Source organism: Protomyctophum bolini, assembly GCF_963924005.1.
Source record: "Protomyctophum bolini genome assembly, chromosome: 4".
Lineage (NCBI taxonomy): Eukaryota > Metazoa > Chordata > Actinopteri > Myctophiformes > Myctophidae > Protomyctophum > Protomyctophum bolini.
This window is the reverse complement of record NC_137865.1, coordinates 28,393,225-28,408,142: the sequence shown is the minus strand read 5'-3', so window position 1 is coordinate 28,408,142 and position 14,918 is coordinate 28,393,225. Positions and strand designations below refer to the sequence as shown.

Below are 14,918 nucleotides of genomic sequence, written 5' to 3'. Positions count from 1 at the left end.
CAAAGAGGTCCAGGTGTTATTTTGTTAAAAGTGTGAAATTTGGTATATTGTATTTTTTATTGGCCTAAAATATTGTCTATATACAGTACGTACATTCATGAATCTACTTGCTGACCGGCTGTATTGAGCAATATTTTTATAGGGGTTTATATGTGACCATACCATTAACAAATGTCAAAAATGACAAAATTTCATTATGCTTTATGTAGCATGTGACATGTCAAACTAGGGGGTTTTCAAATCATGATTCTGAATCCATTCCAATAATTAGTTTTGCACAAAAAGACACTCCATAGCCGTCATCACAAATGTGGAGGTCGGCACATTTTGAGGCACATTTGGGCAAGGTGGCTATGGCAGAGTGTTTTTCGTGCAAAACGAATGCTTGGACCATTCAGAATCATGAAAAACCCCTAGTTTGACATGTCACATGCTTCATAAAGCATAATGAAAATGTGAAAATCTTGCCTTCTATAGGATGTTAATGGTATGGTCACAATGTATGTATATAGACGATATTTTAGGGTTTATAGGCCATTAAAAAAATACTATATACCAAATTTCCTACTTCACAACCCTGGCTTCAGGACTACATAGGCCTAATAGAAAAAAGAGGTAACCTGTTGTTTTGTTAACTCAGCATTAATTTGCCTACATTATGATTTGGAATTAGTGAACCTTGAGTAATTCGTGGGAGAATGGGAGTAAAGTCTGGTGACGCCGAGGTTAGAATTTAAGTAGTAAACGTGAATGAACTAAGAGATTATCGAAAGTGGTCGCTGCACCATCTGCTGGAATTCAGATCAATCCACATGAAAGACTGTGTTCCTACGCGTACGGCGACCTCTGCTGGAGAATCAACGAAAATGGCCCTGTTTTGTGCAATAGATATTCAGTGATTTGACTGATTTCAGTCTCATAGTGTGAAAAAACAGAAAAATAATGACTTTATCAGTTGTGTACTGCGGCTCAATTAAATGACACAATATCTAAAAATTTAACAAAACATTTTACACTAGTTTGTTAGATATTCCAGTTGGCAGGTTTAAATAATTGTGTAATGTCTTTTTTGCACACCTTGCACATTTTGTAAAGGTAGAGTAATTACCATTGAGATAATTCCTCACTGTCATCCAAATCCAAACCTTAACAAAAACGAAGCAGGCCAGTGAGGCCACAGATTTACACAAGATATTAAACTGTCTTGAAACTACAGTAGGCTATACAAGTCACATGAACCAATGGGATTCATTTGTCTTGTTGACATCATCGCTCTGAGAGCGCAGTCACTTCCTGGTCGACCTTGCATTATGCAAAAGATAACAGTTACTAGACTGCCGAGTTTTCCCCATTACTCTATGGTTTCTTCCCGTGTCTTGTGTTAAATCCCGAGTTCTGTAGGCTATGTTAAGCGTAGATACTAGTATTCAAAACCCGTGCGTGTGGTCGTTTTAGGACCAGTGACAGTTCAGTTGGATACTTTAGATTGCAAAGGGAAGGCACAGACATGCAGAACTTAGTTGTAATTAAAAACTTTGTCGCCCAGCATCCTATATCTACAGCGCTCGTCACATTAACAGGTTAGTGAAATATACGGTACGAACGAGTAGGCTACATATTCAAATTATATTACTGTAACTGTAACTATCACTTTGTGATAACTATCACTTGGTGTTAGGTTGCAGCACATATAGTTGGATTGTGCAGTCATTGATGAACTATACTAAATAAATACATTCAAAGTGTACACTGTATATAAAGTGTCGGAAAGGTTAGCTCTGAAGGCATTAGAGATATGGACAGGTACGAAAAATCGGAAAGGTTAAGCCTGGTCCAGTGCTTACAGCGACTCGCTGTACTCGCTGTAAGCACTGGACCAGGGCTACGGAAAGGTCAGCACGATAGGCTAATTATTTAAATTAAAGGCAGGTAAGGGTAAGTGATTTTTTGGTTAAAATAGATGTTATAGCTCTATATTCTCTCCTGCTCTTTAGTGAACAGAAAATGCATTTTCAGCTCGGGATACATATTTATATCCAATCAGGAGAGAGAACCTGCACAGAATAAAGTGATCAGATGGTACTAAAAAATGAGCAGACAAATGTGGACAAAAATTCAATATAGTACAATAACCTACCATCAGGGGGAGGATTTTGTACATAAATGAATGTACTGTATACTGTTGTGGCTCTAGAAAGTTGCAAAACTCTGGTGTGCAATATGGTTCATTCTACACATTCATAAAAGTGTATGAGGTACTAGTCTCTTGATACCAGACAGTCAAGCGAAATGTGACTGATATTGTGATCTGATCTGATCTGAAGTAAAACCAAATCAGACCAGTCTGAAGTGAGTGGTGCCTGTTGGTACTCTACTAAACATAGGGACGGACATTGAGACATTGATGTTCCTTGGAGTGGTTGCACCACTCAAAAAACAATAATGTCAGCACCTTGGACAGCGACGGAACCCTAATTAGTGGGATTCAGCACCAGGAGACCTGCATTCCAAATTACAACATTGTTCCTTTTTAGGTAATAGGAAATAAAACTAATTTTGATTGCAAAGAAAATACAGTCGACGAGTACTGTTACCACATCGCTTTTATTTTCTTTTAAGTGTGCTGCACATTAAGTAATGTGTACGTGTGTACAGTCTGTGTGTACACAGTACACGTTCTGTACTAATAAATATAACAACAATGACGGGTAGAACTAATAAGACAAGATTCTTTTCACTGACTTGTAATTCTTCTCAGGATATATGACCACATATGAGTTGACTGCAGCAGGGTCCAATATTTCTTGTGAGATGATACAGGCAAATTAATCTGTATAAATCTCTGCTATCATGAATTAGACACCTGTATGATATTGAGTCAGTTGGATGACACAAGGTTAAAGATGTACAGTTGAAATGAATCACAGTATGGCATGTGGTAGAGAAAAGAAAAACCGCAGAACAGGTCTCACAGCTTTCTTATCACATATTTAAGGCCTTATCTTTAACTGAACAAGACAAGACAGACACATCAAACATTGGACTAGTGACTATAGCTGTACTTCCTAACAGGCGTGGGATTCATTGCAATGAAGAAATGGATGGCAGGAGGGGTGTGTCATAGCAAAGCACGTTTGGATGGGAAGACTGTCCTGATTACTGGAGCCAACACAGGGATCGGTAAAGAGACAGCTGTTGACCTGGCTAGCCGGGGTGAGTAACATATCCACATTTTATTTCCCTAGATTTTCTCAGAAACCAATTACAGTACTATTTTGCTATTCTGCTACAGGTGCAAGGGTCATTCTGGCTTGTAGAGACATGGATCGGGCTAATAAAGCTGCAGAGGTTATACGGAAGAGCAGTGGCAACGGGAATGTTATTGTCAAAATGTTGGACTTGGCATCTCTGCAGTCAGTGCGAGAACTGGCAAAAGACATACTGGCCAGTGAAGAAAGGCTGGATGTTCTTATCAATAATGCAGGTGATTGATGGCATCAATGTCTGAATATTGTGACACATGGTGGCCCATGTCATTGGCAGTGCCATGTAAATAGATGGGAGTTGTCAAGTTGATTTGTAGAACCCTTTTCTCTTAGGTGTCATGTCTTGTCCAAAATGGCAGACTGAAGATGGCTTTGAGATGCAGTTTGGCGTGAACCACTTGGGTCACTTCCTACTAACAAACCTTCTGTTGGATCTCCTGAAGAAGACAACTCCTAGTCGTATTGTCAATGTCTCCAGTTTGGCTCATCAGAAAGGTACAGCTTTGTCTCTCATGTTATCTGTCATATGGGGGGGGGGGCCTCTCCTCTCCTAAATTACCATTATTTTTGCACTATGCTTTTGAACTAAGCATTTGTGGTGTTTACTCTCCACAGGTAAAATCAACTTTGACGACATAAATCTAGATAAAGAATACAGCCCTTGGACAAGTTACAGGCAAAGCAAACTTGCTAATGTCCTCTTCACAAGGGAGCTCGCCCTTCGACTGCAAGGTAAAATAATTTGTAAACCTAAATTCACATACTACAGTATACACCATATGAATATTTGAGAGGGAGAGCGGGTGCGTTTTCCGGCAGCGGCATTAGCCACGGAGTCTCCGCCAATTGCAGACAACAATTGGCGCCCCCTGCGTCTGATTGCTGTTGCCGGGGAATGCACTCGCTCCTTCTGATATTTGAGTCGGTGTACCATGTAAAAATTGCTAATGATATTGGATACATTATACCTTGCGGCTTGTAATTATGCAGGTACTGGGGTAACTACATACAGCCTACACCCTGGAGTTATCCGAACTGAGCTTGGCCGACACTTCTGGCCTGAAATGCCCCTCTGGAAGAGACTTGTGTATAAACCACTTATGATTTTTCTCAAATCGCCAATGGAAGGAGCCCAGACTACGATCCACTGTGCTGTGGATGAAAGCCTTCAAAATCAGAGTGGATTGTACTACAGGTCAGTAAATTAGGCTTCGTACATGTTTGTATTATTTAGTATTGTGGTATGTGATCTACTTGATGGTTTATGACTTTGCCTGAGACTGCTGGGGGGAATTGGCAAATAAAAGTGATACATTTGCTAAAAGCTTCATGATCTGCTCTGATTACAGTGACTGCAGTCCTAAACCAGCAGCTCCTCAGGGCCAGGATGATGAAGCAGCCAAGAAACTGTGGGATCTGAGTGCCTCTATGGTTGGACTGGGATGATGGTGAAAATTATGTAAACAGCGGAATCCTGTGTGACAGAGTAACGCCATTGTCTGACAAGAGTTAGACATTTATTTAGAATATACAACAAACTACATACAAAAATACTATGCATTTATTTATTTATAAGCTTTTTTAAACAGGTGTGCCTCACAGTTAATTCTTGTGGAAGCTTTATGAATTAATAATTATCTTTTTCTTATTTGTTTGTTATCACATTTTAGAAGCAAAGTATCACCACTTTCTTTATATTCTGAAGACTAATGACTTTTTTTTGTTACTTGAGTACATGAGATAGAACATGGCATGTGCTTTATAACATTGTTAATACCCCCCCCCCCTCCTCTCTTGGGCAATAAAGTGCTGTTTTACATAACCCATCACTTAACCTATTTCTTAAGACATAATCATTAATTCAGTTATTCATTCACTCACACACCTCTTCTGCATTCAAAGTGTTCTTATTCTTATTTCTTAGTCTTATGCCTTCCATATGAGCCCAATACATTTGTATACATAACTTGGAATTACGAATGGAATGGTCACAATAACTACTTTTTCTGTTTTGTTGTCTCAAAGGCACTGTGTACAAATATTCTACAAACAGTCAGTGTTCATATTTTACTCAAGCTACATCATAGTCAAGTGCATCATAGTTTCTAACATTTGTCCATTTATGGTGCTAATTACATAATTATGCAGAAGGCGTATCTTGAGAGCAATAGGCTACAAATGGATCATGTGTCCCCTACACTTTACCTCATATCAGATCATTAGGAGAGAGGAAAGTACCAAGTCCTACCATTTACATTAAAACATTAGACTACATTTAGATGCTGAGAATTCAAAAGATCTAAATTCTTCAAATTGGGTAAGGTTGAGAGAATATCTATATTGCTCAGTAATCAGTATTAATACATATAATAAGAATCTGCAAATCATTATATAACATCTATGAGCGGTTTTACAGAATTGAACCAATGGATGTATTTCCTGAAATGTTATGGCATTCACTGTATGTTTGTACTACCACAATTAAATATGTGATGCAGAGACATCAAGGCCGACTAATGGGCCAGCTCTTCAAAATCAGAAAGCTGTTTCATTTGCTCCACTTGCATAGAGTGCCTTCTTATAAGCTTCTTCTTGGTCTTGAAACCACCTCTCTTTGGTGAGTTTGGCGCTACTGGAGCTATGGTTCTAAAGCCTGTGGACAGAGGGGAAGAAGGCTTGCTACTGGCCCCAATGTCAGGAATGGGTGGGTTAGGATTGATGTTGAGAGGGGGCAAATGGCCCGGCCTGGTGTGGGAGATGTGGTCTAGCAGGAGAGTGCCCGAGCCTCTCCTCTCCAGGAGGCCCGGTGCTCGTCTCCGTGCCGCGCTGGGAGACGATGTGCTGGCATTGCTATCTAGAGATTCCCGAGACGTGGTCAACATAGCGAGTGGAGAGGTGTTGAGTTTTCTCCGTTCCACTGGGATCTTAGGAGAGTCTATGGTAGAATCTGAATAGAGCTGGGAGTCTGAGTCATAATGATCGTGCTCCAGCCGCCTCCTATGCAACGTGTCTCTCACACTGGCCGGCCCACTGTTTCCGCTGCCACCGTCCTGTTCAGCGGGGACAGTGCTGCGCCGTGCCAGTGGCTGGTGCTGGTTCAGAGATCTCTCGTATGACGTCTTGGATGTCAGCGGGACTGAAAGTGAGGTTGTTAGTTTGCAGGGCTGCTCGCCCACCAGAGGGAATAAACTATCTTTACCATCCACACTGTTCTGTCGAGACAGAGTTGATCTTTTGGCCAGTGAGAGTCCATTTATGCTTGTAACAACATCTTCGTCGGAGGTAGCTCTCTTGCTTTCCTCGTGGGCGGCAGCAGCAGCAGCCAGGACGGAAGGAGCAATCAGCCCCCAGGGCTCTGACTGTAGCCGCTTCAGCTGAGGCAAGCGTGCACGCTTGGGGTTGGCGGGCCGACGCGTTGGAGAGGTGGGCCCGTTGGCGAGTTTTGCAGCTGAGCTCGAGGACGTTTTTAGCTTTGTCTGAAAGCTGAAGACAGTGTTTTGCTGCTCAACCTGGGTTAGTGTGGGAGTTGCACTCAAATCGATGTCGGAGGGTGAGGTGCAGTATGTGGGGGAGCATCTCTCGTCCAGCTCTGGTGATGGAGGAACATTCAGGTACTGTTTGGTGGTTTTAGTTCCAGACGGTGACTTGTCAGTTGTTATTATGATGACCTCTTTGCCTTTCGCTTTGCATGCGTCCAGGAGCAGTTTAAGTGTCTCCTTATCATCCGCATTGATAGCATAGACCAGGGCTGAGGCTCCACTCCTGTCCTCCAGGCTAGGGTCAGCTCCATTGCTAAGCAGGTGGGCCACTACCTCATGTCCAGCCCTATGGATGCAAGCTTGCATTAGGGCTGTCTTGCCTGCTTTGTCCTGTATGTTGGGGTCTGCATGGTTGTCCAAAAGATATTTGACCAGCTTTGCCTTGCTCACACTTTGCTGGTCATTGTGTTTGGACATGCATGCTACCATGAGTGGTGTCTCTCCGCGCTCATTGCTCTCATTGATGTAAGCGCCCCCCTCCAGCAAGAGCCTGGTTAGTCTCAAACGCCGCAACCATACTGCCTTTAGGAGTGAGTTCCCGTCTGTCCGCAGCTCCAGTATGTCCATTGTCTGGACAAACAGATCACTCCCTCAATGTTGAAAGGCAATTATAGCCTACAACCCTATAACCAAAACAATCAAATTAGATTAACCTACATTGCGAAATTAAAAGTATTGAAGAATTTCATTGTTGAGTTGCAAAATGTTGTTACATTGAGCCATTTCCACCAGCAGGTGGCAGCATTTATCCAAATTAAATGTTTATGTACATGGTAAAAGTTGCAAATCAGATTACATATACGGTATGTGATTTAGACTAATTGATATTAGGTTAGTCTGATTTATGAAATCTAGACCTGAAGTGAAGTGGACATGAAAGCCTATATACTCGACGACCAAATCTATTGGTATTACTTCGTATTATCTGGTGGCTGCTATATCATTTCATAATGAATTATGGTGATGTAGCCTACTATTTGTAAATTAATTAGTCAAATGTAATGAAATTGTTCCACAAATATGTGCTACATTTCATCATAAACGAACGTGAACAAGAACCCATTTCTGACTATAGCATATATCATATCTAATATGTTGTCTAAATGTTATAGGTAGGCCTATATAAATATAATTTATACTATATATTTGTTTTTAGATTTTGTGATTTAATAGTAGGGGGGGAATACCTATATCGAAAAGCCCCTATACCACTATAAGTTAATGTTGTGCTTTGAGTCCTCGTTAAGGGTCGCTGTCCATGGTTCTTAATTTGGTTAACTTGACAGAGGCAGGCTCCCACCGAAATTTGTGGGAGTTTTAGATTAGATTTGACAAGATTTACAACTACACATGGAAATAAATATATATAGTGTTTCCAAAAGTAGAAAACGTATATATTTATTTAATTTGATTTCTCATGGCCTTTAATTAAAGAGGTGGTGTTAGCGATACAGCTTAATTAATAAAAGTTCTACGAAGAAATGTGTTCTCACTTCTTTCTTATTTTTGTAGCTACTAGTAAATAGTATCTTACCTGATCAAACGATAGGTTTGGCATGTTCACATATAGCCGATGCTTCATGTATAAGTATAAGCACAGGAAGAAGAAGAAGAAGAACAGTATAGGCTATCATAAATTATTCAAAAGAGGTTTTGTTGCTACTCTTAACAATAATCCTGTTTTTTTTTAAATCGTAACCGTTCCACTTCCAGTAAGCTTCTTGGTTAGGTCTCCTTCGGTATAGCTCTCCCACAGTGGCACCATAGCGCACGATCTCCTGCTTTGTGGAAGCGCTACATCACTCCAATAGGCAGCATTCCTTTCACCGTGCGCAGTGCACTCAAGAATCACAACCTCGAGATGCTGACGGTTATAAATAACTTACTTTTGCTTGGTGAATGAAACGTGTATTCTCTTGACGTCAGAGTCGACGAAAATAAATTGCGTCTGGTGAAAACCTCTGTCCTATATAATTAATAAACGCAGCGCAGAATCAAATCCCAGTCTCAACCCCATGTCAAATGTAAATGTTGGCTTTTGTTTAAGAGGACAATGGAAGTGAAATTAATTAACTCGTTGCTTTATAGAAAACTAACAATAAAATACTCATTGCCAGTAGCCTACTCTATTTCAATAAGGATTATATTTGCTCAAGTGAATCTGCACTCAAAATATGTTTTATTTTTTAATTCCAAAAGTCTAATCTGTATAATTAATTATCCGTCCAGGCTTCCTATCTGTATTTGGTTTAATACAGCCTGCTGTTTTAGCCTATGTTCAAATATGAAATAAGATGCAATCTGGTGTGATCCAATTGCTGATCCTCATTTGCTGAATTATAACACCATTGCACGATCAAAATAAAGCATGTTTTCTATAGTTTATTATTATTACAATAAGGGTTTGGTCTGGGCTTATGCACACCTGTGTGACAAGCAGATAGTTGCCAAATTATAATTAAATACATAATCTATGTAGTATATTATGTCATGTTTGATTTTTCAGTATGGTAATTAGATGAAAGCACAAAGCACTATGTGTGAGATTTTTCAGTATGGTAATTAGATGAAAGCTGTGTGTGTGTGTGTGTGTGTGTGTGTGTGTGTGTGTGTGTGTGTGTGTGTGTGTGTGTGTGTGTGTGTGTGTGTGTGTGTGTGTGTGTGTGTGTGTGTGTGTGTGTGTGTGTGTGTGTGTGTGTGTGTGTGTGTGTGTGTGTGTGTGTGTGTGTGTGTGTGAGAGAGAGAGGGGTGGTTACAGGATATCTAACCAGCAATAAATGTTTGCTGCACAATTAAAGAGGCCAAAACTTGTACCGTCAGAGCCATAGAACCTAATAGGGACATTTCTATTTTTAGGTTGCTATGAGACAGCAGGGAAGCAGCTCCTGATGAGAGCAGTGATGTTCACAGCACCGCAAGGCACAGGTAAGCCTAATCAGAAACAAAATAGTGCACCAAGAACCAGGAGGGAGGATCTTATGGCATTTACCCAAATACATTTTAACTGTGTTTTTCATTTGCAAAGAACCGGTAAGACCGTGTTGATCATTAGTACTTTGACCCCTTTGCTGTTCTCCGGAGACTAGGACTAATCACTTTATTACCCATGCATCCTCACACTCATCTCATGTCTCTGGACTCCAATACTCAATGCTGGCTGTGATTTCTCACCTGTGATTGCTTTGCAGACTCCAGGGACATGCTGTTTACAAGGCACATGGTGAGGGTGGTTTATAAAACAGCAGGGATGAGTGGGTTCCTCTCAGGTTCAACATTGACTGTAGACTCCGTGGGGTCACAATATGAAAATCACATTGTGGTCCCCTGTGCTAACGTCTGACTTTGAATAATCCAATATCAATGCATTGTCTTGAGGATTTGTCTTTAAGAGGTAAAAGAAGGGTAATATTTAGAGGAGTGCAGCTCTTGTGATAAAGTGTTGTCAAGCAACAAGAGAGAGCACAGTGGGTGTAAAGAAGGAGGCTGTTAGATATGCATTGTTTCTTAATCCATATTTGTGATGCTAATAAGTAGCTGTCTGTTTTCTTAGGCAAAATGGCCCCAGAGACTAACCCTCCAAAAATATACTACGTATAATAGTTGATCAGACAGAACTGATAAGAATTTAGCGCTTTAGTGTCGCAGCATGGAAATAACATAAGTGATGTACTGGGGACACTGGCTTTATTAATGAACAGCTTGCTGTCTCTTCCCAAGAGAGGGGATCAGCAAAGGGCAGAACCGTATCCCCAAGCTTACTGGTTGAGACACATTCATTAGCAGGGGAAGCATAGGGACGTCAGCAGTCTTCATACAACATGATCTTTGCCCCAACAATGCTGTCGTCGGCAGCACATTAAAGGGGAAATAAATAATTAAAGTGGAGAGAATAAGCGCTGTCACCCATGGGAGTAGTTTCCATTTTCAGATATCTTGTGTCGCACCTGCTGCTCTTCCTCCTCCTATATATAACCTTTCGTCACAAGGCACTGTGAGATTTTTTTATAGGCATGCTGAAGTAGTTCTGGGTCTATTTATGGATCATAAGTAACAAAAAATTATCTCATATTTGCCTGTAACTGAAACCACAATTGTGCAAAGCATTATCTTCTCAGAATAATTATGATATGATTCATATATATAACCTACAAGACAATGAAGGGCATGACACCCCCATACCTTCAGGGCAAAATATCAACTTTAGTGGGGGAACACCCCTTCCCCACTGCTAAATCCCAAAACAGTGTATTTAGAAAGATCAGACGAAAGTTTTGCCCCTACTGTCAAGGGAGTGAGATCAGCGCTTCTTTGATGTATGGCTACCCTTAGATGGTCTTCGAGGTCTATTTCTCACTGTGTGAATGGCAGGAGTCACCACTCACCAGAACGTCATTGCTCCTGAGAAGCACAACATCCGGATGTGTGGCTGGAGTCTCCAGAGCACCAGGGCTCTAGTGAGCGTTCCAGTTCTTTGGAACAACACTTTCTCGATGGACAGATATAGAAACAACACATTAATTAACTTTCCTCAAAAATGCCATCAGGGTCATTTTCTGAAGGTTTTTTTTTTCAATTCTGGGAAGAAGTCTATTACAACATCATGCCCAATGCTCCAAGCATCCTATACTCTTCGCTCTCCTGGCTCTCCAGCTGTGGAATAAACTCTCCTTCTTTAGTCAGGACTGCAGTCATTCCCCATTTTCCTCTGCAGTCTGAAAACTCACCTTTTCAGATTCCACCTCCCTCCTCTTTCCTTGTATTGATTATTCACACCTATTGTTGATGCTATATATGCAGATATATATTGGTTACTTGTTTGTTGTGTCAGTTATTTAGATACAAATACATATTTTGCTTGTTCATGATATACCAATTACGTTTGGGGTCTTAATAGTACAAAGTCAGTTGAGATTAAGGTAATGTGACAGACAGTTCTGTACTGAATTCAACTGACCACCATTATTATTTTGAAACAAATTATTTGGTGGTATACAGTGGAAGAAACGATGAGTGTATACAGAACAAATCAATGAGTCCTCTGTTTGCCCTCCCCTCTTGACACTGTGTAAATCTTCCTTGTCAATACGTTGATTCATTCGAAACACTAATGTAACCTCCATTATTGTGCTGCTGTTAGTGGTGGTTCCTTTGAGTCAGGTCCCTTTTTAAAAAGTGAGTCTGACATTCTCATGGCATTTGGTGTCTCAGCGATTGTATCAAGCAAATGTGTGGGCTGTGACAGGAATGAACTGGCATGCTCCCCACCACAGCTTTGCACCAGATTGGCTTGATGCATCCCTCTCAACGCGGCAGATTTTGGAAATGCCTCCAGTGCTGTTTAAAAACCTGTCCCTCACATACATTGAGAATGATTTCCCCTTCCACTTGTCATGATTCCTGTGAAATACTGGTACAATGCATTTTCATTTTACACTTTACTTCTTTTGGAATTGGGAAGTGCTACTTCTCACAAGTCTGGAAGTCTGGAAATGACTTCCTCTCGCATCTCACACATGCAAACCAACACCTGCCCTTCTGGCGAGCAGTAATTGAGTTCAGCATTATTCAAGAGCATTATACAAGAAACCATTTTGCTGGGTGATTATGGTGTGTGGCAGCTGTATCCTAGGAGATTGGTGAATATCTAATAAGGAGTTTGTTACTCATGTTGCAGAGTGGGTGCTTTGATCTCCTCTGTGTTGAATTTTCAGCTTCACTTCAACATCCCTCTAATGAAGCAGAGATTGAAGTTTAACAATATAAAATACAATTTCATAAAATTTTGACTCACAATGTCCCCTCAATAACCAAGGCAGGGGGAAAATACTACGGCAAGCTGAAACACACAGTAATATCTTTCAGAAAGGTATAAATGTCAAAACTAATAGTGCTAATATTGTATCAAGTCACCTTCTTTCAATGCTATGTCTTTTGCAGCAGACTGTGTTTTGTTCTCAGAGTCCATTCAATTTCCATTACATTCAATTTCCAAACAACATTACATAAAATACACAAAAGCTAACGGCTTTTGCAAAACCAAAAATTACCAAAAGGTTCTGATTATTGCAGTAGACTTAAAAAAATTAAATTTAAAAAATACTTTTTACGTTACACACAGTAAGTATTTGCAAGTCATTATAAGGCTGTAACGTACATAAGGCGAAATGGCCCGAACACCGTCCTTTCCTTCAGAAAAGAGCCTCCTTGCTGCGACGTAAAATATGTGACCGTGTGGCAACAATATGCGCAACGTATGGGCCACGTGAGCGGTCCTACAGCCAATCAACAAACTGCCACCGATCCAAAAAGTATCAGTGGCAATCGATAGGTATCAGATATTTTTGTCAGAAGATATTAATTTAGGTCAAATAGCCTGTTCCGTGAAAGGTCATGTATGTCAAAGTATCCGGCTCACCGGTCTGGTCTATGTGTGAAGACTTAAGATTTCCGATAATATTAAGTACCCTATTTGCCTGAATATACGTTTTTTTTCCAATGGAAATATCCTAAAAAAAGGGGTTGTATTATAATCGGGGACTAGACTATTTGACATTCAATGCTATTTTTCCACAAATTAGTCTTGAAAAATGGGGTTTGTCTTATAATCAGTCGTCTTATCATTTGAAAATTATATTGTGGTGTCCAGTCCACTTCACTGAGGTCTTTTACCATAAGGCCGGCATTACTTGCAACAGTAGTAGTAATTAGTGGTCAAATTGATGTTTTTGTCAGACATGTCATACCTGTGCACACCACTCAATGAAAAGCCTTTCGATGCTCGGTAAGTCTACCCCATTGGGAAGAAAGGGACTCTTAGGACAGCGAGGGCTTTGCTCTTTGCTGTCAACTAAGTTGTTCTTCCATGTACATGTCTATGTTATAACAAGACAAGTCTAAAAGCACCTCCAGAAGGCCCTCCCTAGGGCCTAGTGGCCTAGTTCCTTACACCCAATCAGACCGGAAGTAGTTTGAACCTTTTTAGCATACAGACATTTTGGTCTAAGGGTGGTGATCGAGGAAAAGCAATGGGATGACCAAAACCAGCAGGGTTCATTCTCCAGGAAGGATGAATGCACACAGCAATCATGCCATTGCTCCTTAATAATTGTGGTTGTTTTCCAAAATATCCTTGGCGCTAGGAGGACCGCAATTGTTGTTGAAGTGGTACTGGTTTTGTTTCAAACTCAGTATCACAGTACTTTCAGACCATAGATACTGTAATTTCAACAGAGCTTTAATTGCTACCAGAGGTATCATTATTGGTTTAAATGTATCGGTTTTAATTGATTAAAATTTCTCCCGTATTTATGACAATCTTTATTTTTATTTGGAAAACCTTACATTTATGATTGCATCCAGCGGGGCAACACATTTTTTTTACGTATAATGTGTTATTTCCACAACCGCATATATCGGTTTCGGTTGATATCGGTATCGGAAAATAGGAGTTGGACAATATGGGGTCTGGGGATATCGGCAAAAAAGTAAATATCGCACATCCCTATTATTATTATTTTCCTACAATGTCGAGGAGGTAAAAGCAAAGAATTGTACTTTTGTGTACTCGTATAAGATGTAAATACAAATTCTGAATATTAAACATTGAATGTAACGGAACAAAACCCAAAGATTAGAGAGAACAATCAATTTGACATGTCTGCCCTTGGCTTACATGATGCACTGTGACTTCATCAGAGGTCTTTTGAATGCTACATCTGACAGGAAGCTATAGAGTACATTATGTGCCCATGTTTATGCACCTGTGTCATTGTGTATGTTAAGACAGTGAGTAAGAGTGCGTGCTCTGCCTGCGGTTCACACCCCTGAGACGGTGACGTCTATGACACCATGAGACGCTCTGACCAAAATACACCTCCTCTGCACCGCGAAAGGTGGGAAGGAATCTTTCTGTGTCTGTTGCTGTCAGTGACGTCAAAACGTTCTCGTCTATCCCTAAGGATGTCAATGCTCGTCTTTCAGAATAAGACATGACAGGACCTAGCGAAATCGTCCCAGTCTCCACAAAATGAGTCCTCTGAAGGTGACAGGAGCTAACAATAGCCCCCGAGCTTCGCAAACATTACTGTGAGGCAGGCTACTTGTTCCCCGCGTT

At 40.6% G+C, this 14,918-nt stretch overlaps 2 protein-coding genes across 2 annotated transcripts; one reads left to right on the top strand and one right to left on the bottom strand.

The window, feature by feature from the left end:
* Positions 1-1,302: 1,302 nt before the first annotated feature.
* On the top strand, positions 1,303-5,092 carry LOC308314298 (retinol dehydrogenase 12). The gene is made up of 7 exons (XM_080761852.1): positions 1,303-1,580; positions 3,073-3,213; positions 3,293-3,484; positions 3,600-3,761; positions 3,882-3,998; positions 4,257-4,461; positions 4,616-5,092. Exons 1-7 carry the CDS (start codon positions 1,508-1,510, stop codon positions 4,710-4,712), a joined length of 987 nt encoding a protein of 328 aa, XP_080617978.1. The 5' UTR covers positions 1,303-1,507; the 3' UTR covers positions 4,713-5,092.
* A 140-nt stretch (positions 5,093-5,232) lies between these two features.
* On the bottom strand, positions 5,233-7,593 carry ankrd34c (ankyrin repeat domain 34C). The gene has a single exon (XM_080761851.1). The coding sequence runs from the start codon at positions 7,370-7,372 to the stop codon at positions 5,780-5,782; it is 1,593 nt and encodes a 530-aa protein (XP_080617977.1). The 5' UTR covers positions 7,373-7,593; the 3' UTR covers positions 5,233-5,779.
* Positions 7,594-14,918: the final 7,325 nt, after the last annotated feature.